At 41.2% G+C, this 23,346-nt stretch overlaps 1 protein-coding gene across 1 annotated transcript in view; it reads left to right on the top strand.

Annotated features, from left to right (window-relative positions):
• The window catches only part of KIAA1549L (KIAA1549 like), a 311,060-nt gene that overhangs the window by 143,840 nt on the left and 143,874 nt on the right, over positions 1 to 23,346 (top strand). The window contains 4 exon segments of the mRNA XM_043969915.1: positions 16,089 to 16,436; positions 17,001 to 18,677; positions 19,077 to 19,676; positions 21,825 to 21,940. Of these exon segments, the coding sequence (XP_043825850.1) occupies positions 16,089 to 16,436; positions 17,001 to 18,677; positions 19,077 to 19,676; positions 21,825 to 21,940 (2,741 nt within the window).

Here is a 23,346-nt window from a genome sequence, read left to right as displayed (position 1 = left end):
AATGAGGACTTCAGAAAAAGGGGGAACTCTGACTTTTCCTAAATCACTGGATATTAATAATCCTTTCTTTCATACCCATAAATGCATAATTGATCACCCATATAAGATGTTAAACCCTTAGAATGGGAACAATTTGCCCTATAAGCCCATGTGACCAAATTGAAAATTTTGGTTTAAAGCTTTGCCCTTTTAAAATTCAATCTGGTAAAGTTCAAACTAGTTTCGATCTTACCAACACTTTTTTCTATATGATGACAATTTTTAAAATTGTATCTTGGGGGGCAGCTAGGTGGCACAGTGGATAGAGCACCAGCCCTGGATTCAGGAAGACCTGAGTTCAAATCTGTCCTCAGACACTTGACACTTACTAGCTGTGTAACCCTGGGCAAGTCACTTAACCCCAATTGCCTCACCCCACCCCCCACCCCCCGTAAAAAAAATTGTATTTTGGAAAGTGGCAAGATTTCAGACTCCACTCACAGAAATTAAGAGCCCAACCAAAGTTTTGTTTATGTAACTAGAAATACTTAATAGCTCTTAGAATTTTCAAGAAGTCAACAAATCTTATGTTACTATTTCACCGGTAAGTAGCCCTAACAATTATTTGCTGTGATAATTGTAATGTTCACGATTCAGGGTGGAAGACTTTGTATGTTATTTATCTTGAAGTTATAGTCTATGTTTTAACCTAGAGTTTCTTCTGCCTAAATAATAATGGTGGATCCTATCCTGTATAGTCCCAACTCACAGGATGCTACCCAAACAGGGCTGCTTTGCAACAAGGTCATTAGTGCATTATGACCAAGCATTAGACAATGGTATAAAACCTCATCCAAACATCATTCAGCTGGATGCTCATTTATGGTATTGTTCTTACAGCTCTAGCAGCCCTCAGTAACAATGTTTCACCTAACATTATGGCTTTATGTAACCTGTTAAAGACATTTGGCAAAATGTGCCTGTAGTGATGAGTTAAGACTGGATTAGATATCAAGGGCTTCCTGTTTCTTATTTAGGTCCTGTCTTCTGACCATGTGCCCCTTTAAGAGACAGAAATGGACAGGGCTTCAGAGGCCCACCAATAAAAGAACTCTATAGTAGGGCACAAGCTGAGCAAAGCAAAAGGTCATTTCAGAACCCTGCATCCTTGTCTCTTTTCTATCTCCTCTGGTTTGTCCTTGAGAGTATTCATCCTAGTTGTTTCTGTTTGCTGTTCCTGTATGTTCACTTAGCCTTGACTTCTGACCTTGGCTCCTACCAAGCCTTTTGTCCTGGTTATTCGTTATAACATCATTGTTGTTGTCATCATCAACAGCAACAACAATAAATAAATGTTGATATAATGTTTTATGCTTTGCATAACACTCACAACAACTTGAGAGGTAGCTGCCATATTATTTCAATTTTATAAGATGAAGAAACTGAGGCAGCGGCGAAGTGACTTGCCCAAGGTCAAACAGCTTGTGTCCGAGGCTGGACTTGAACCTGGGTCTTTTTTATTTCAAGCCCAGTGCTTTACCCATTGTGCTACCAAACTACCTCTTCTCCTGCATGTTCAGGGTTGGAGCAAGGCTTCCCACTTTGATTGATCATTTCTCATTTGTGGAATGGCAAAGGAGATGGAGCGCTGGGCTTAGAGACCGAACAATATTGATTCAAATCTGAGTTTGGGGGAGGGGAGGAGAGCGGGAACTCCATGGCCAGATTATGATCTTCATTATTAAAGAAAGTATCGGAGCAGTTAGGTGGCACAGTGGATAAAGCACCGGCCCTAGATTCAGGAAGACCCAAGTTCAAATCTGACCTCAGACACTTGACACTAGCTGTGTGACCCTGGGCAAGTCACTTAACCCTCATTGCCCTGCAAAAATAAAAAAAGTATCCACAGAACTGACATTGCAGGTACCTTATTTGAGTATTTGGAGGGGCAGTGACATGCGCAGCTCACATTTATACAGCCTTTCAGATCCTCAGAGTACTTACATAAATGTTCTCATGTGCTTCTTATAATGACTCTAGGAGGTGGTTGCTATTATTACTATCAGAAGCATTTTGCAAATGGGGAAATTGAGGCTCACAGTGTTTAAATGACTTTACCCACAATCACACAGCCAATAAGTTTGTGAGGCAGAATTCAAGCTTAGACCTTCCTGATTCCCAAATCCAGCACTCTATTTTAGTGAGTAAATAAATGAAGCCGGTGATTCAAACAGCATGGAAGGCAATTTCACTATGGAAGTCCTGAGAGAAGAACTCTGTAGTTTGAAGAGGCCAAGGAAGCAATGAGAGAGAAAAGCCACACCCTTAGTTTCCCTATTTCTGGAATGAAGGCTTGCATGCATGTCTTCTTCCAGCTCTGACATTATGTATATGTACACAAAGAAGGGGAGGTGGGGTCTGGTAGAGTTTACAGCTTAGGCAAAGAGGGGAATAAGCATTTATAGAGCACTTACTGTGTGCCTTGGATGTAGGTGTGTGTGAGGTAGAACAGACTATTTCAGAGACGAGAAGCATGTGCCATGTATGGCCAGGGGAGCTCAGTTAATATACCAGGTGGACTGAAGCATCCAGAAGAGGAAGAGGGGTGATGAGATTGGACAGCAACCCACTTGATGAAATAGTAGGGGGGAAAGGATAAACATTATAGGATGTGAAAGGGAATATATTGCCAGGGAAAGATGAGAGCATCAGTTCTCAGAGAGCTGCAGGAAAAAATGCAGAATGAATCCGAACAGGCTGTCCAAGGAGGATAAGGGCAGGAATGAATCACAAACCAAAACTGAAGCTGTTTCTATTGTTCAAATGTACACCACATTGGGGCAGCTAAATGGAGCAGTGGATAAAGCACCAGCCCCTGGATTCAGGAGGACCCAAGTTCAAATCCAGCCTCAGACACTTGACACTTACAAGCTGTGTGACCCTGGGCAAATCACTTAACCCCCATTGCCCTGCAGAATAAACAAACAAACAGATAGATAGATAGATAGATAGATAGATAGATAGATGATAGATAGATAGATAGATAGATAGATAGATAGATAGATAGATAGATAGATAAATGAATGACTAAATAAATAAATAAATATATTAATGACTAAATAAATAATAGTAGGCTTCCACCAGTTGCTGACAACCATGGATCAGCGCCTTGAAGAGCCACAGGCCACACTGTAGCTGTGCAGTCGGATACAGAGCCGTAGCTCCTGCCACAAGGAGGACATCGGAAAACTGCGCTCTCTGTTGCCTGTCCGTTCCTGCGTCTCATTCGTTTTCTTTTTCCAGAGCTTGGAGGCCCATCTCAGCTGCGAGCAAGCTGCTCCTGAGTACTGAACTCCATCAGGCGTGGTCCTTGGCCATCTCCTCCCAGCTGCCGATGTCTATTCCCAGAGCCCTCAAGTCTCGCTTGCATACATCTCTGCAGCGAAGCTGGGGGCATCCAGCAGGTCTTTGGCCTGGGGCTAACTCGCCATAGAGTAGGTCTTTAGGAATGCACCCGTGACAGCTAGGTGGCGCAGTGGATAGAGCACCAGCCCTGGAGTCAGGAGTACCTGAGTTCAAATCTGGCCTCAGACACTTAACACTTACTAGTTGTGTGACTCTGGGCAAGTCATTTAACCCCAATTGCCTCACTAAAAAAAAAAAAAAAAAAGAAATGCACCTGTCTTGCATGAGGTGCACATGACAGAGCCAGCGCAGCCGTCTTTGTTTCAGTAGTGTGTAGATGCTCGGAAATTGTGCGAGTTGGAGCACTTCTGTGTTGGTGATCCTATCTGACCAAGATATGCCAAGGATACGCCGAAGGCAAACTAAATAAATAAATGAACAAATAAAAAAGTAAATGAATGGATAAATAAACAAATAGATAAATAAGGTAACAATAGATAAATAAGCAAATATACACCACATACAACTATAGGGGAAAATCGGACACATCAGGATAGAAAGCAATTTAATATTGTGTTTTGCAAAGAGTCTAGCAGTCTAACTTGTTTTATGTATTAGAAAACTGAAGCCCAATAGAAGAGCATTGTTCAAGGTGATTAGGAGAGCAGCTTATGTAATGGATAGAAGACTGGACCTGAAGTGAAATATACAGGCAATAGAGATCCAGTAGAATTTAACATTTGGTAGAATGTAAACTCCTTGAGGGTAGGAACTGTTTTCTTTTTGTCTTTGTATCTCTGGTGCCTAGATCAGAGCTTTGAACACAGTAAGTGCTCAATAAATGTTGAATGGAAACAAGGGCTGAAGCCCACATTTGTGGTATGCCAGGCTCAAAAAGCTAGTTTGTTGTGTGTGTGTGTGTGTTTTTTTTAACTCCATCTTGAGTTAATTTTGTTTATCACCACTTTTTTGGATTTAGGCAAGTGTCTACAATTATTCATGGGCCATCACCTTAACTCTGTAATTAGCTAGGCTAGTCTGCCTCTTGAAAGGATGGGAATTGGTGTGGTTGAACTAAATATGGAAGAAATCTTCATTTTACTGGGCTTGTTAAGTGAGCACTTAATTATGGGCCTGTTGCTTTGGAGGGAGTTTAAACTAAAACCTTAACAATGTAATACAAACATCACCTACCTATCTTGTAATTTTTTGGCCTTCTCTCTGATATCTCACCTTCTCATTTCGTTGGTAGAAGTAGACACATCTTGCCTGAAAGTCCTTCTGGTCTGGTTGGTTTAAATGGCCTTACTTCTGTCTAGGACTAATAGCAGTGAGAAAGGACAACTAAAAATCAATCAACTGATCAATCAGGAAGCACTTTTAAGTGCCTGTTATATGGCAAGCATCCTATCCAACCCTGGAAATAGAGACAAAAGTGAAAAAAATCTGTGTTCTCAAGAAACTTACATTCTAATCGAGGATACCAAACATATATGAATCCCAGGGAGAAAAGGTAGGGGGATCAGAAATTACTTTACTTAGAGGGTGGGGCTTGAGCTGAGTTTTGAGATAAATCATGGATTCCTGGGGGCATAGATGAGGAAAGAGAGCATTCCAGGCATGAAGGGCAGATGGTACAAAGACAAGGAAAGAGGAAATAGAGGATCGTGTGTCCAGAATTGCAAGTAAGACCCAAAAGTGTGTGAAGAAAAGTAATTTATAAGAAGATTGGAAAGGTAGGGAGAAAGGACTTTAAATGCTTCACAGAGGAGTATTTGATCCTAGAGGCACAAAAGTGCCACTAGAGTTTATTGAGTATGGGGGCTGTGGACTAATTTTTTTTTTGAGGCAATCGTGATTAAGTGACTTACCCAGGGTCACACAGCTAGTAAGTGTCTGAGGTTGGATTTGAACTCAGTTCCGCCTGATTTCAGGGTCAGTCCTCTATCAATTGTGCTACCTACCTGCTGCCTTTTATTTTTTCTCACAAAAACTAACAATAGGGACTGTGTAGCTTTGGGTTGCACCAGCTGAAAAGTCATTGACTGGGGGCAGCTAGGTGGCGCAGTGGATAAAGCACCGGCCCTGGATTCAGGAGTACCTGAGTTCAAATCTGGCCTCAGATACTTGACACTTACTAGCAAGTCACTTAACCCCCATTGCCCCGCAAAAAAAAAAAAAAAAAAGTCATTGACTGATAGATGAAGGAAATAATTGTGTTCTCTGTGGTAGAGTCATTTCAGCTCCATTGGTGTACTTGCTGTTCCTTGAACATGACATCCCATGTCCCACTTCCATGTATTTACAGATGTCATTCTCCGTGCCCGGAATGTATGTCCTCACCAAGGCCTCTTGGACTCCTTAGATTCATTCAGGCCTCACTTCAGGTCCTATCTTCTATGGGAAGCCTTTCTTTGGAGGTAGTATGGTGTAATGGAAAGTGCCTTGGCTCTGGAGGCTAAGGACCTGGATTCTAATCCTAACTCTAATGCTTCCTACCTTTTTGATCCTGGGCAAATCGCTTAACCTCTCTGAGCCTCAGTTTCCTCTTTTATAAAATGACAGCCTCTCTCTGGTGCCTTCCAATTCTAGAATGCTGATTCTATTATTGGCCTACTAGTTAGTACTCACTCTCCCCTTAAATTATCATATATCTCTTTATGTGTTATATCCCCCAGTGGAATGCAGAGGGACTATTTTTATATTGTCTTTGATTTCCCAGGGTCTAGCAAAGAATTCTGCACAAGGCGAGTGCTTAATAAATGCTTAATGAATTGGATTAGATTGAAATGTTAAGATGTTACTTTTATTAGGTAATAGAGGTCTCTGAGAAAAAGAAGAGAAAAATGTTCAAGTCCAAGTCATATTAGCTTACTTGGACTCTTTCTACCTTAAAACTCCTCCAGTTTCCCTGCCTGTTGTCAGGCACTGCACATATGAGATGTGGTGAAACCTACTCCTGAAAATGGGTCCATTTTATAGAATTTCAGCACATGAATAAGCTATCATCATTACCACCATTATCATTTCATATGATGATGGACACAGTACCAAGAAGCAGCATGAGGCTAAGAGGACATATTACCAACCTGAACATCAGAAATAGCTAAAGAGGCGACCATCCCATAGTCCTCTGCCCTCATCATACCACAGCTAGAGTATTGTGTTCAGCGTTGGGTTCAGAATTTTAGGAAGAACACTGATAAATTGTACAACATCCAGAGGAGGGTGACCAGGACAGCAAAGGGCTTCAATTTCATGATATATAAGAATGAACCAAAGAAACTGGAGATATTTAATCTGCTCAAGAAAAGACTTGGGAGGGAAAGGATAAGAAGATATGAAGAAGCATTTATTCAATGCCTACTAGTGCCAGCTACTATGTATAGTTCATCAATAAGTATTTATTAAACATCTACTATGTGGCAGGCATTGTAGTAAATGCTGGTGATATAAAGAAAGGCAAAAGACAGTCCCTGTCCTCAAGAAGCTTACAATCTAATGGGGGAGACAACATGCAAACAAATATACAGAAAGCAAACCATGTGCAGAGGATAACAGGATACAGATAAATAGGAAATAATTAAGAGAGGGGAGGTACTAGAATTAAGAGGGGTTGAGAAAGCCTTCCTGTAGAAGACAGGAACCTTTGTTTCTTCTATTGTAAAATGTTGATAATGATACTTAGATCAAGGTTTCTGTGAAGAACATTCTCTGGAAACTTCAAAGTACTGTATAAATTTGAGCTCTCCTGTTCTCTAACAGTCCAGTGGATCAGCGATCACTTCAATCCTGATATTCCTTCCATTCATGTGGATTGCTACCTATGTTTGCCTGCCTATTCTATACAGCTCTCATCCATATCCTGCAATAAGCCACCATAGAGGATCCATCCATGTGCTGGGGACTTTCCTTGATTCCTCTTGATAGCTCAAAGGTCTCTTGACATCACAAATACAGCACAAGGGCTCTCTATGACTCATCATGTAACCTGCCCGTCTTCTTTTTCAGGACTCTGTTTTATTGGTGATAGCATTTACTCTGATTGTCCTTTGAGATTCCTTGTTTGTCATCCTGGTTATTATTGCCCTTTTCATTAATATGAGCTCGCTGAGCACACTTTTGAGTGCATCCAAGTACCCTAATTTTCTCTGCTGACAGAGAGGTGACAGATGGGTTCTATTCCCTTTTCTCCCACTCATAGCGATGAGTGGGTTGTACTGTTTGTTTCACCTCCTGAGTCCTGAAAATCAATACAGTTTGCTCTTTCCTTAAGTCAAGCCAAGGAGGAAGCTTCCTGGCAGGCAGGGAGAAAGACAAAGCAATAAAAAATGTTTAGTGAGTTGTAGAATTACTCTGCCTAAAAATTGGAAATGGATGGGATGCCCATCAATTGGGGAATGGCTGAACAAATCATGGTATATGACTGTGATGGAATACTACTAGGCTATAAGAAATGAGCAAGATGCTTTCAGAAAAACCTGGGAAGACATATGAAGTGATGCAAAGTGATGTATATAATGAAGTGAAGTGTATATATAATGTTCTCCTGGTTATCATAACAATATTGCTGTTACTATATGCATATAAACCACATAGCATATATAATATATGTACACTATATGTAATATTAAACATATATTATATGTATACTATATGTGATATCAAACGTACGCAATATGATCATTGCATATCATGTGTACATTACATATGCAACACTACACATTATGATATGGCATGTGTACACATTATAAACTGTATGTCATGCATATATCATATACCGTGTATCATATGTGTTATATACTACATACTATGTACTATGTACAATACATACTTTAACACGATCTATAGTATACTATATCTTATACATATTACATACTATGCAATGCTATGTTATATGAAATATGTAATTACATATCATATAATACTTCCTATATGATGATGTCTTATAGTATGCATATAACATATAGCAAAGTGCTATATATATATATCCAATATATCATATACTGTGTGATACACTATACAAATAATATAACATTTATATACTATATGTTATTTACACTATATTATATACCATACACTAGATATTATGCGTGGTATGTGGCATTATTATATATATAGTGTATATACTATACACACAGTATAGTATATAATATAGCATATTATATATAGTATGTAATATATAGTAATAGCAATATTGTAATGATAATCAATTCTAAAAAACAGCTACTCTGATCAAGACAGTGATCCAAGACAGTTCTAAAGGACACATGATGAAAAGTACTCTCCACCTCCAGAGGGAGAACTGATGAACTCTGAATACAGATTGAAGCAACAAGGAGAATGTTAACTGAGGGTGCTAACATATCCAGAAAGAGAGCAGCTCAGGAGTCCTCACTGCTCTCACTTGGACTGCTGTAAAAACCTCATGATCATACCTCCAGTCTCTCTATTCTTTACCTTTTGTATGGCAGCCAAAATTATCTTCCCAAGTGCACATACTGCACATTCCCAGTTCCTTCACTCAGTCCTCATACAGTACGGTGCTGATTGCCCTCTGCTGGGCTACTTTCTTTTTCTTTTTCTTTTTCTTTTGGTGGGGACAGGGCAATGAGGGTTAAGTGACTTGCCATGGGTTACACAGGTAGTAAGTATCTAGTGTCTGAGGTCGGATTTGAACTCAGGTCCTCCTGAATCCAGGGCCAGTGCTCTATCTACTGTGCTACCTAGCTGCCCCCTGCTGGGCTACTTTCTAAGTAATCACAGTAATAATGATTTATATAGTATTTTAAAGTTTTCAAAGTCCTTTGCATATTCACGATCTCATATAATCCTCAGAACATCTCTGTCAGATCAGTGCTATCATTATTCCCATTTCACAGATATCAACAGCATTCCTAAAATGTGATTATAAGAAATAAACAGAATGCTCCAGTTGTGTTCTGACCAGGACAGAATACTGCAGGACCATCACCTGCCTCATTCTCAACATGATGAGGATAACCCACAGAACTTGGAGTAAGGAAGTCCTGCATTTGAATCCTGACTCAAATGCTTAGGAATCCTGTGGACCCTGGAGAAGTTACTCCACCACTTTCAGCCTTAGTTTCCTTATCTGTAAAATGGGAATGATAGTTGCACTTACTTCGCAGGCTTCTTGTAAGGATCAAATGAAATACATATGTAACATATTTCCCAAGTCTTTAAGTGATGGATAATTACTAGTTATTATTAGCCTTTTTGGATGGCACTGTGGGGCTTACATTTCACTTAATCTCCAAGTTTTTAAATATCTTTTGGTATTAAAAGGAATTCAGGAGGTTAGGACATATCCTTTGGCAATAAAAGTCTAATAATCTGCTTTCCTGTATCTAACTTTTGTATGGAACACATAGCTTAGAGGGCCAGTGGAGAGGATCAATCTTTAGAAGGAGCAAAACTTTCCTTTCCATCATTTCCCGAAATTGGTCAATAATAAATAATAGCCAACATTTTTATGGTGCTTTAAGGTTGACAAGGCACTTTACATGTGGAATCTTATCTCATTTGATTTTCACAATAACCCTGGGAGTTAGGTGCTATTATGATCCATGTTTAACAGATGAGGAAACTGAGGCAAACAGAGATTAAGTGCCTTGCTTAGGATCACACAGTTAATAAGTTAATAAGCAGGATTTGAACTTAGGACTTTCTTGACTCCAGATCCACACTGCACCACCCAACTGCCTCTGTACCCTTAGGAGACTCATAGACTATGGCATGGTGCAAAATCTTGCCGGTTTTCTCATTTAATTCTCATGAAGGTTTGATTATGAACCTTGGCCTTGTTTCCGATCTGCCATGAAACTTTTCTAGGTTAAGGTCAAGACTTGTGTTCATGGAACAATACACAAGTGTTCCAGATTTCAGAGTCCTGTGAACTCCAAAGCCATATGTCACTGAAGAACTTTTGGTGTTTGACAAGATAAAATATATTTAGAAATGACTTTTAGAATTTAGAATTCTAGAAATTCAGGGTTTTCTTCTTTTTTCTATGGAATGAACACTAGATAGACCATGTACTCCATTGATATTCTCAGGATGCCAAGGGAGAAAATGGGGAAGGCCCTTAGCACATTGAGTGGACACCCCTCCCCCCCCCCAACCATTGCAAAGTTACGAGAAGACATTGACCAAAACTACACAGGATGGACTGAGATCTCTGCAGAGAGAATGCTCACATTGATGAGATCATAGATCCATTGGAACTTTGCTTTTCAGAAATGTTTTAGACTCCAGAGGGGTGCAGCATCATACAAATTCTGTATCCAGTGACCGTCCTCATTTTGTCATTGAGAAAGCTCATCTGAGGCCCATAGAAATGGACTTGTTCCAAGTCATGCAAGGTAGTGAGAGAGCCAAATGGCTGTAGAATTTCTCTTCCATGATGAATTTTCTAAAAACCACATGTTTTTGACATTACCTGCTACTATATAGCTCTGATTCTGGATTTTAAAATTCTCTTTAAGCAATCTCTTATTTGCAAGATGTTTCATTGTTTCCTCAAACCTAATATTCTTCTTGTCATCCTCCGTGCTCTGCTATGTAAACCTGCTTCCTTCTGTCTTTATTTGGTTTTATCGTTCCCCATTTTTTTTCTCTCTTCCTCAGCACTCTCTACAATTCAGGTAATGATTTTAAATGTGACATGATAATAGCTGGCATTTATAGAGACAAAGTGCTTTATGAGTATTATCTCCTTTGATCCTGACAACAACTTGGTGGGGTGCTATTATCCCCATTTTGCAGAAGAGGAAACAGAGGTTAAGAGATCAAGTGACTTACCCAGGATCAGGATTTGAACTTAGATCTTCTTGATTTCTCATTCTATGCTTTATGTACTGCATTAGTCTGAGGTCAGAGTTATCTGGCTACTTACTGACCTGAAAGATGACTAGGAAAACAACAAAAAATACAGAAATAGGAGAATTACAGAATTTCTTGTTGGGAGGGATCCTTGTATAGCACATCCTATGCACCACAACAAACCTTCTTTTCAATGTACCAGCCTTTGCTTCCATTGGAGCATGAAACCGTTTCCATGTTAGTGGGAATCCATCACCTCCCAAGAAGTTCCTTGCCATTTTTGAATAGTGCTGAATGTGGGGATCTTTCCCCCTTAAATCATGTCTAAATTGGTCCCTTTTTCAAATTCTGACTATTTCTTTTAGTTCTGGCTGGGAATAAACGGGATAAATCTGTCTGATAGCTCTTCAGACACTTGAAGATGGCTGCCAGTTCCCCCCACACCCTCATCTTCACTTCTCCAGGATAAAGAAGGTCTCATGTTCCTTTGATTGGGTCTCATATGGCATGAACTAGAGACCTATAACCTTCTTGGTCACTTTCCTCTGTATTTTCCACAGCTTATCAGTACCCTTCCTAAAATGTGGTACCAAGTTGTTTGCTGTTGTTGCTGTTGTTATTCAGTCACGTCTGACTCTTCATGATCCCATTTGAGATTTTCTTGGCAAAGATACTGGAGTGGTTTGTCATTTTCTTCTCCAGCTTATTTTACAGATGAGGAAACTGAAACAAAAAGGGTGAAGTGACTTGCCCAGGGTCATATAGTTAGGAAGTGTCTGAAGCCAAATTTGAACTCAAGAATATGAATCTTCCTGACTCCAGGTCCCATGCTCTATGCACTATTCCACCTAGGTGCCCTGTGGTACCAAGTACTGACCACAATACTCCTCAAATGTGGTTCAATCAGAGCAGATGGTTTCATCATGTCCTCATTCTTGAAAGCTATGCCTCTTGTTTGTCATATCATACAATTAATTTATTTTGCATTTATATGCAACCCCCCAGATCTTTTTTTCTCCCAACAAACTGTGATCTTCTCCAAGTGGTAGAGCTGATATTTTTTAACTCAAGTACAAGACTTATATGTATTCCTATTATATCTTATACTATTAGATTCAGTCCACTGTTCTAAACCTGTTAGTCAGTCAGTCAGTCAGTCAATAAGCATTTATTAAGCAAGACTTACTCCTATGTGCCAGCCACTATGCTAAGCACTGTCAAAAACACTGAGCCAAAATTTATTATATATGTATGTGTGTGATTTCATCTTGATTTGATTTTTCTGCTCCCTATTTCTTATCTTCTTTAATGATAACACACCAATCCTAGATCACTCATTCTCTCTCTAATTCAGTTTGGGACTCTTCTTTAAGATCCCTTGAAATCTCTTGCCTTGATGAAACATCCTTTCCCTTAAATCTGCTATGGATGTGTCTTGTGTGTATCTAGTTATTTCCGTCTTGTCTCTCCTGTTAAAATGTATGCTTCTTGAGGGCAGGGACCACTTTCTGCCCTTTTTTGCATCCCCAGCACTTAACACAGTGCCTGGCACATAGTTGGTGCCATGCTTGCTGACTTGAACTCCCCCATTCTAATCACCATCCAGTCCTCAAAAACACATGGGAGTTGATGGCTAAATTCTAGAATATTTGTCTCCTTTAGCTACATACTATAATATTTGAACTTGTCATATTTGTACTGGTTGCCAAAGTATATATGCATGTTATTAAAGCACACTGTCTATATAGAGGTTCTAATCTATTTGATATATCCTGTTTTATAGGACAGGTTTTTAGAGGATGGGAACCACAAATATCATGCCTTGACTTATATGCAAAGGTCTTTAATAAGTATCATTTGGTGACAGGTGTAGTAAAGCCAAGTGGATAACAATATTTTCTAAGGAAAAGTTTAACTTTTCATTGTAAAATCTTGCAATCCAACTACTTCTGCCTGTTATTATTTGAAATGACTTTAAGCCCCATTTCAATGGACAGCTTAGGCTGAGTGGTATTTTAAAATAACATAGCAAAACAAGGCAAAATGTTTTAGGGTCGCCAAGCACAGTATGAAACAAAGACCTGCTTCCCTTTTCACTTCTACTTCAGTTCTTACAAAATAAAACTGGAATCACTGATTTCAGAAATCATTGCAGTTTCACCTTCCATGAAGCTGGAAGAGGGATTTACTTTCTATATAAGCTATAGCCAGATCTTAAATTAGTCTCTTCTGGGATTTGGGGTCTAATGTTTGGTAGGCATACAGGGATTAGGGGGAAGAAGCATCTTTGCTCTGAAGGAACTCACAGTCTAATGGAGAGATGACATATAAACAACTATGTACAAACTATGTATGGCATATAAACAACCATAGTTTTGTTTTGTTTCCAAATTCTCTATCTTCTCCTTCTCTCCTCCACTCACTGAAGAAAAACAAAATCTATTATAAATATGTATAGTCATGTAAAACAAATTCCCAGATTAGACATGTCCAAAAGAAAGAAAAAAGGGAAAGAAGGAAGGGACAATTAAAGGAGGGATGAAGAGAAGGAAGGAAAGAAGGAAAAAAGGAGAGAAAGAAAGATGAAAAGAATGAAGGAAGAAAGGAAGGAGGAAAAGATAAAAAGAAGAAATGAAGGATGGAAGGAGAGAAAGAAGGAAGGAGGGAGGAAAAGAAGAAAGGAAGGAAGGATGCAAGAAGGAAAGAGAGAAGAAAGGAAAGAAGGAAGGAGGGAAGGATGGAAGGAAAAAGGAAGGGAGGGAGGAAAGAAGCAAGGTAGGAAGCATGCATGAAAAAGGAAGGAAAGAAAGGAAGGAAGGAAGGAAAAGAAAAGAAAAGAAAAGATGCTTCAGTCTATACTCTGAGTCCATCAGCTCTTGATCTAGAGGTGGATAACATTTTTCATCATGATTCTTTTGGAATTGTGTTGATCAGAATTACTAACTTTTTAAAAGTTGATTATCTTTAAAATGTTGTATAAATTCTTCTTACAGTTCTGCTTACTTCACTTTGCATTAGTTCATACAAGTTTTCCCAGGTTTTTCCACAACTATCCTGGAAGGCATTAAAATTAAGGAGAATCATGAAAGACTTTTTATAGAAGGTAGGATCTCAGCTGGCACTTGAAGGAAGCATTTGGAAATACAAGACTGTAATTCAGCAGAGAGGCTGGGGCAGGACAGGTAGATTTGAGAATCATCAGCATAAAGATGGTAGCTGATGAGATCACCAAGTGAAGAAGTACAGAAGGAGAAGAGAATCTTGAGGGACATCAACGGTTAGAGGGTGTGATCTGCATGAGTATCCAGCAAAGAAAATTTAAGAAGGAGTGGTAAGATAGGTAGAAGAACCAGGATAAGTGGTGTCACAAAAACCTAGAGAAAAGGGAGTATCCCAGAGAAGAAGGTGATCAACAGCATCAAAGTCTACAGAGGAGTCAGGAAGAATAAGGACTGAGAAAAGGCCATTGGGTTTGGCAATGAAGAGATGTCTGTCACTTTGGAGAGAGCAGATTTGGTTGAATGACTTCAGAAGCCAGTCTGTAGAGCTTTATAATAAGAAGAAAGAAAGTTGGAGGCATCAGTTGTTGATGGCCTTCTCAAGGAGTTTAGCAACAAAAGCAAGGAGAGATAGAGGATGAGAAGTCCTGGGGATGGATGGGTCAAGGGAGGGGTTTGGGGAGGCATGGGTATGTTTGTAGGTAATAAGGAAGCAGCCAGTAGACAAGTAACTTGAAGAGCAGTGAGTGTGAATGAGAAATTCTACTCTGATGAATCAAAATCATTAGGTCACAGATTTAGAACTGGAAGACAGGTGAGAGGTAGGATCATTGGATAATGATTAGAGATGAGCAAAACAAGACCCAGAAAGGTGAAGCAATTTGCCTAATTTAGTGAATGTCAGAGAGTTGGGTTTTGAATCCCAGCCTATTACCTCCATATATAGAGAGTTCTTCATTACTTCCCCACCTTGGAATTTGAGAGAAAGGGAAGGAAGCAAAATATCCTAGAAGGAGCATTGAATCTAGAGCCAGAAAGTCAGGGTTTCAATCTTGGTTCTGTCACATGTTATGTGGGTGACCTTAGGCAAAGCGTTTCACCAATGGGGTTCAGTTTTCTCATCCACAAAATGAGGACATTAGACTAGATGGCTTCTAATGACCTTTCCAGCCTTAGTTACATGATCCTATTGTCTTACTCAACAGCCCTATTCACCGTATCATTATATAGCTCTCATCAAGTGTCCAACTATCTGATACTCTTTTTTTTCTCCCTACTTCTTCTCCTTTAAAAATCTTTTTCTGTAACTTTAATAATCTCTTGCTCATCTGTCTGTTGTTTTTCCATGGTAGTGTTGACAAAAAAAAAAGGCGAGGTCCCGTGATGAATGACGATCTGGGTATATGTTTGGTGATCTTTTTTTAAAAAACTTTTTTTGACTGGCTCTGAGCATTTTTCCTTTGTACAGTCACATAGAAAAGGAAATCTCCTATGACATTTTTTTGGACTGATAGACTAGCCTCAGGGAAACTTTTCAGTATAAGAAGCCATGTGGGTGAAATAGTTCCAAGCTTAGGTAGTTTGAACAACAGTTTCCTCGTGTCTCACACACGACATCTATGCTTGATGTTTTCTGCTGCTAAGTGCAGCCATTAGTCTAGAAGACACTGCCATTCGAATTTATTCTCTTTTTTTCATATGGCGGTTTTATACTTCACTGTCTTCTCATTGTATTGATTCCCATTTTATCACTGCAGAATGGAAAACCTCCCTTATCCCACTCTTGGCTTTTATGATTCATTCTTCTAATGGGGACCAGATGACAAAATTCAAATCCATGAATATTCCTTCTTTTTACAGGTATCAGCCATCTGCGGATGAATGTCACCCTACCCCCTCAATCATTTATGAACCCTCGGAAATCTACATCAACCTCACCAACATGGCCTTCCTGGGAATCGAAGTCTTCCTCCAATGCTGACAGGCTCAAGGACCCCATGAGACATTTCCCTGAAAATGCAAACTTGCTTCAGATAATCAAATCCACATTGGCTCACCCTCCTCCTAGAACTAGGGCCCAGACAGATTTCTCTTCTGCCCTTTATCAAGGGAGTGGGCACAGTGCATCTCTGGATCCTCCCAAGGAGTTGGCCCAGGCTCTCACCCACCCAAGACCTCGAGATTTGGATGAAGCCGCTGATGTGTCAGGTTTGCCTCAACCCAACGTGTCTGTCCCATTGTCCACAATACCATCTGTGACATTGTCGAGTGCTGTCTTGTCATCTCAGCCAATGCCATCAGGAACACCTTCCATTCCAAACCAGCACACACTGGGGTCAGACATTGTCTCAGCTCTTCCATCCCCATCCCTCTCTTCATCAGTTACTGGGTCACCTCATACCATTATATTTTCTAAACCTACTGAAGTGCCTTCATCCCCCCAGAGAGCTCCCCCTGATCCTTCCCATAGAGAAAGTACTGATAATCCCTTAGTAGACCCTCTTTCCAGTAAAACAAGTCACCCTCTATCCAGAAAGGCCCAAGAATTAACAGATCTCCTCGGTCTGGATTTTTCTGGATCTACAACAGCACAGTATTCTAGACTGGCCCCAAGTGAGAGACTGCACCCAGAAAGCCCATCTACATCTGTGTTTGTGAGTTCCATGCCAGACATACCCCATCTGTCTTCCCCACCAGTTGCTCCTGGAAGTCAACCTTGGCTTCCAAGTCAACCCCCCACATTGTTGAAGTTCACAGATATGTCTTCTTCAGGCCCAGTCCGCACTCAACCATTCAAACCAAGAGTGACTAAAAGGGCCCATGGCAGTGTGTCCTGGCCGGCTTTTGAGAGCTCATCAGACTTACCTGAAGTGGGGTCCAAACTTGGCCAAAGCCCAGATGGAGGAACTGCTTCCATGGAAAGGAGACACAGTCAGCCTGCCCCTGCTACTATAAACAAGCCTGTGCATTTGTCACCAGCTCCTGAGGATGTGAGGGTAGTGTCCCATTCTATGAAACATGCCCCTTCTTTTCTGGTGCCAGCCACTCGGTCCTTTGCAGCTGCCGGTGAAGAAATTGCTACTCGTGCCGCCTCTCCACCAGCAACTAAAAATGAACCAGCCTCTTTCTCCACACCTGATTTCCCATGGCAGTCCCAAAGCAGGGCATCTCCTCTGCTTATGGTGGCAAAAAATCCAACTTCTAAAGTGAAGAACAAGGGTGGGACTCCTGCAGACTTGCTCCTCATGGAGACGGGCCAATCATCTGTCCATTATTCTACAACTGCAAGTCTTCCCTTAGGCAAAGAAGGCAGCTTGATGGGTGCTTTTATGGGAAATGAAAAAGCCAATATGGTGATATCTCCTGGTGCCACTCCCACTCAGCAGGCTACCAGTCAGTCCACTTTAGGTGAGGCCACATCAGATTCGACCACCAATCACATTCCAGCTGCTATCATTACGGAACTGAGAGCGAGTCTCACGCTCTCAGAGTTACCTGTTCCTCCTATCCCACCGACAGAGAGATCATCCGTGGCTTTGAAGTCTTCTCCTGGAGCAGATGCTGAGTCTGAGGTCAGGATGGCCCCTGCAAACATTTCTAGAGTCACAACTTCAGCCCCTAAGCAGGAGACAACTCATACTCTCCATTCTTCCATACCAGCAAGAACCCAAGTGTCACTGAGTGCAGCTATTTCCCATAGTTATCTTTTAGGAGAAACTGGGTCCCATCTCTTAGAATCAGAGCTATCTGTCCTGCCTCACCAAAAAGGTTATAAGTTAAATGGACACGAAAAAAGTCCTGCACCTTCAGTGACCCATTCTGCCAAAATTACTGCTCCCAAGGGCCCAAATTCAGCAGGCAAAATGACACATTCTCCAGATATCAGAGATGCCGATTTACATCAGACCTTTGCTAAGGGGCTCAGTGTTCAGCATCCATCCCTTAATCTAAGCACAGAACAAGCCCCACATCAGTCCAGAGTTACTACAATTGGAAACTCTACAGACCTTTGGCCCACCGGCCATAAGGGCATCACCCGGGATCTTGAACCATCGTCTGGTCCACACCTAGCTATACGTGAAGCTTTCACAACAACTCATCAACATCTCCTTTCACATCCTCCCTCAGAATCACCTCCACTTTTGACATCTCTTCCACCAGCCTCATCAGATGTGACTCCCGCCATCAGCGTGCAGGAAATGCTTTCAGGGGAAACAGAGACAAGAACGTCATTTGCCAGTACTCGCCATCCATCGCCCATGACGAGCACTTCCATACCATTCCAGAGTGGCCGCAAGCCTCGGACATTTCCTGCAGCTATTCTTCCCACACTGACTCATGCTTTGTTCAGGACGGGACCTAAAGTACCACTGACTTCTCCAGTCCCTGAGAACTGGACTGTTGCAACCGCTCATGCAGGTAGTTTGGTTCCTGGTTCCCAACACACAGGTATGACCACTTCCACGGCCAAAGCATCTTCAACTTCAACATCATTATCTAGCCTTACTCTGAAGGAACACATAGACGTACACACATACACACACTCCTTGTCATGGGGCAGAGCTCCTGAGAAGCACCAGTTCTAATCCTTCTGGACTTGTCCAGAAGCATTCAGAACTTAAATACTTTTATTAAGGAGCAGTAGCATAGCATTGGTGTAAAGGGTGTCTCCGTAACAACTATTCTGACCTAATGAGTCTAAAGTTATTAGATCTAAAATCGTCCTGTCCTAGCATGGCCCTAGCATCAACCCTTTGCAACCAAGTAATGACATCCATTCATCACCAACGCCCCTTCCTTGTGTTTTATTCTGACCAACCACAAATTGTACTTATTCTCTCATTGCAGCATACTCTTCCATGTCCCCTGAGGTGGTGCCAACTGTGGCGTCAACAGCAGCCACTCGGGTTATAGGAAAATACACTCTGTCCGCATTGTCTGCCGCTTTAGTGTCCAAGGGGACTGGAAACAAACTCTCCGTTCCCTCAGCAGTGATGGCCAAGAGCACCCTATCCCCGGTGCTGGCTAAAAATGGCACTCCCAGTGGAACGCCAGGCTCCCAGGTGGTGGCAGGTACAACCAGGGCAGTGGAGACTGCTACAGCTTCCCCCTTCTCTTCCACAACCCCCAGAACCACGCAGGCAAATATGATCACAGCTGCTGCAAGGTTGTCAACAACCCACTTCCCTGGGAAATCTCAGGCCATGCAGTCGGACTTCCACAAAGCGACCAACTCAGAAATGCCCAGAATCTCCACCGCATTTCCACTGACCATCATGGCAGCCTTGACATCTATGACCACATCAGGGAGAGTAACTAAACTCCCTCCCTTACCTGTGGAAAACACATCAGCTGCTGTCCCAGTGGCTTCAACGACTGTGGTCACAACTGGCAAAACCACTTTGAATCTAGAATGCCAGATGTCCAAGAAACTAATGGTGAAGACAGGTAAGAGTCTTGGAAACAATACTACATCCTGGTCTCAGAGAAAGGAAGAAAAAAAATTGTAGTGGTGGCGTACTTATCCCCGCTTTGGATTATAAAAGAGTGTAAGAGCCGAGTAAATTCTAGAACATAGTTTCTGGGTTATAATATGTTTTGTACCGGTGTTTTTGTTTTAGGGGTTTGGTGTTTTGCTTATTGGTTTTTATAAGATCTATGATGTTTTGATGTGGGAAACCAGGGGAGCTCAACAGCTCATCCATTACTTATATTCCTAGAGTTGGCTGGAGACACTGAGACACTTTCCCAGTCACATAGCTAGTAGATGTCCAAGGCAGGACTTGAATCCAGGTCTTGCTGTCTCTGAAGCTAGTCCTCTATCTACCATGCTATATAACTGCATTCATATTACTCAGGAAATGGGAGGGTCCTGGTTAAACTTTGGAGGTATTTTTGGATCCCTCCAGCAGCAGCAGGATTAATGCAATGCAGTTTCTGATTGCAGTAAAGAGATGGCCTAGAACACACAGAATGCTATTAATAGTGCTATTCAGCTCTGCTATATAAAGGGGGTTGATAAATTATTTTAAAGAATATGTCAATGACGAACACACCTATCTCTATTTTTTCTACTCTTCTCTCACTACCCCCAAATTAAGAATGAAATGAAATTATATACTTAAATACATTCCTGTATGAAAGGGGATGCCATGAGCCGAGTCCTAGCATAAAAACTCACATCTCCTCTTGTTTTGGGGAGCTTATTTGTTATTGTTCAGACATTTTTTTTCAATCGTGTTTAACTCTTTGTGACCCTGTTTGGAGTTTTCTTGGCAGAAATACTGAAGTGGTTTGCCATTTCCTTCTCCAGTTCATTTTCCAAATGAGGAAACTGAGTTAAGTGACTTGCCCAGGGCCCCACAATTAGTGAGTGTCTGAGGCTGGATTTGAACTCAGGGAAGATGAGTCTTCCTAACTCCTGGCCTGGCACTCTGTGCACTGTGGTGCCACCTAGCTGCCCTTCTTCCATGTCTACTAGATATTATTATCTGTAGATGTAAGTGAATTAGGCTTCTCAGAGAAACCCTTAGAGGTAATGGAAAGGTGAAGACATCATGTGCGAATTTTTCATTAATGAGGCCCCAGAAATATTTATGGAGCACACTTTAAAATGAAAGAAGAAAAAACATTCTCTCCCTTCTCTCTCTCTCTCTCTCTCTCTCTCTCTCTCTCTCTCTCTCTCTCTCTCTCTCTCTCTCTTTCTGTCTCTGTCTCTGTCTCTCTCTTTCTGTCTCTGTCTCTCTGTCTCTTTCTCTTTGTCTCTGTCTCTGTCGATTTCACTGGTTAAATGAGCTGTCAATCAATATTGAGGCAACCAGAGCTGGTTTTAATTGGCTGTTATACACAGTTCTTCATCTGCAAAATGAGCTGGAGAAGGAAATGGCAAACCATTCCAGAATCTTTGCCAAGAAAACCCCAAATGGGTTCACGAACAGTCAGACATGACTAAGAACATCTGAACAACAACAACAACAACAACAACAACAAAAACCAATCCTGGCTGACTTGATGCTGATTGGTGACTCAACAGGCTAATGATAGGGAACACATGAATGTTGGTGAGCCCTGGATGCCTCTTCCTCCTTGTTTCTCTCTGCTGATTCAGCATAAAATGAAAGTTTGGGTTCCCCGCACCCTGGGAGTAGTCTGAGAAATATGATCTTTAGACCATTGCTTCACAGCTCTCTCGCTGCCTTGCTAGTACTCTGTGCCTCCAAATCGAGCTTAAGCATTCCCCAAAATAAGACTATGGTCCCCGTATAATTATGGCCCTCAGTGATACACGTCATACTTTTCAGATGCATCCTCATTTTTCCCCTCAGACCTCCTGGCTCCAGTTTCCATCCCATGGAAAGATAGCTACAATTTGTTTTATACTCATTGTTTTAAGTGGATTCTGGGACTTTCTATTCTTGGGGCTCTTGGTGGGAGCCCTCACTGAGGGCTCTGAACAGGTAGGTCTGTGCTTGCTATTTTTAGGGAGAACTTGTACAGGAAAGGGGCAAGTCAAAAGTGGATTGTTTGAAGGGACAGAATGTGACTGCTCTGCACTAATGTGTATGTGTGTGTATGTTGGGTTTTTTTTCCGAACAGTTCTCTTTCTCACCCAGAGGAGGCTGCAGATCAATGATTCTCTCAGGCCTGATGTAACCAAAGGGCTCACCCAAGCCCTGCAGAAAGCTTTCCACCAGAATGATATCTATGCTCACGTAAGCTACCTAGCCTGGCCTTGTTTGAAACCAGTTGTCTATCTATGTCTCTTTCCAACTAGAGTTTTAGGTTTTCTTTAACTCATTGTGACTCTCTTCATCCCTAAAGCATTAGAAAAAAGGCCCTTGAGGGGCTAGCACAGCTCTCCTCCCTCAGAAACAGAACACAGAATAATAGAACCAGAAAGAACCCTGAGAGGTTATCTCCTGTGCCACATCCCTCACTGGCCTTTCCTCTACCTGCCAATGAACCTACAAGGAAAGCAGGGTCCAGAGGCATGAAGTCAAGGAATGTCAGAGCCAGCAAGGATCTCATGAGATCATTGAGCCCAATCCCCTTATTTTACAGAAAAAGAAACCGAGGCCCAGAGACATCAAGTGATAGGTCCAAAGCTAATTAGCAGTAAAAACCAATTTCCTGTTATTTAACAAAGGCAGAACAGAGATAGTTTACATATGGAGAAACTGAGGCCCAGAAGGTTAAAGTCATTGAATCGTCATATCCTAGAATATCAAAGCTATAAGGGTGTCTCTCAGAGATCATGTAGCTGAACCCTCAAGTTTTACAGAAAGAAAAGGATAAGGGAGCTTGTGTGTGTATGTGTGTGTGTGTGTGTGTGTGTGTGTGTGTGTTTTCTTCATCTTTTTGTCTCATGGACCCTATTGGCAACTTCAAGAAGCTTATAAACCCCAACTTAGAATAATGTTTCAAGATCCATTAAATAAAATACAAGGAATTACAAAGGAAACAAAATATATTGAGATACAGATATCTAGATAGTTAAAAAAAACACCACCAAGTTTATGGATCCTGGGTTAAGAACCCCTGATTAGCTCAAACATAATATTTTACAGATTAGTACATTGAAACCTAGAAAAGGGAAGGGGTTTGTCCAAGGTGTAACAGCTAATTACAGATGGAGCTGTCACTATTTACTCGGTTACTTAGCAAAGGCAGGTTATAAGGAACAAAGGCCAATTTTTGAGAATGACAAATTTTAGGTAATTGACATTTTGCTGTTTGACAGCATGTGAAACATTCCAATTACCCAGAGCTTTGCAAAGAAGTCTGGTTTCATTAATAGGGTTTCCAACAAAGCACTGCCCACTGCTTTTCCTCCTAACTATACTACCCACAAAAATGGGTAGTGATTTATATCTCAGAATTTTAAAGACATTTAGATTCATGAATTAAGTCTGACTTGAGTTGCATTGCCAGCAACAGACAAGGAAGTAGACGTTTTCCTCGGCCACAGAATGCCAAATACTATTTAGCAACTGCTGACTGACTTTGATCACCCAAAGAACGAGTGATAGATGCCTTGTTTGGACACCATCCAGGTTTTTAATGCTGCAATTCTAAACATTTTAGAGAATCAGAATTGATGATGTAGGTTCTAATTGGC

Source organism: Dromiciops gliroides, chromosome 6 (genome assembly GCF_019393635.1).
Source record: "Dromiciops gliroides isolate mDroGli1 chromosome 6, mDroGli1.pri, whole genome shotgun sequence".
NCBI classification, from domain to species: Eukaryota; Metazoa; Chordata; class Mammalia; order Microbiotheria; family Microbiotheriidae; genus Dromiciops; species Dromiciops gliroides.
This window is presented reverse-complemented; position numbering and strand designations above follow the sequence as displayed.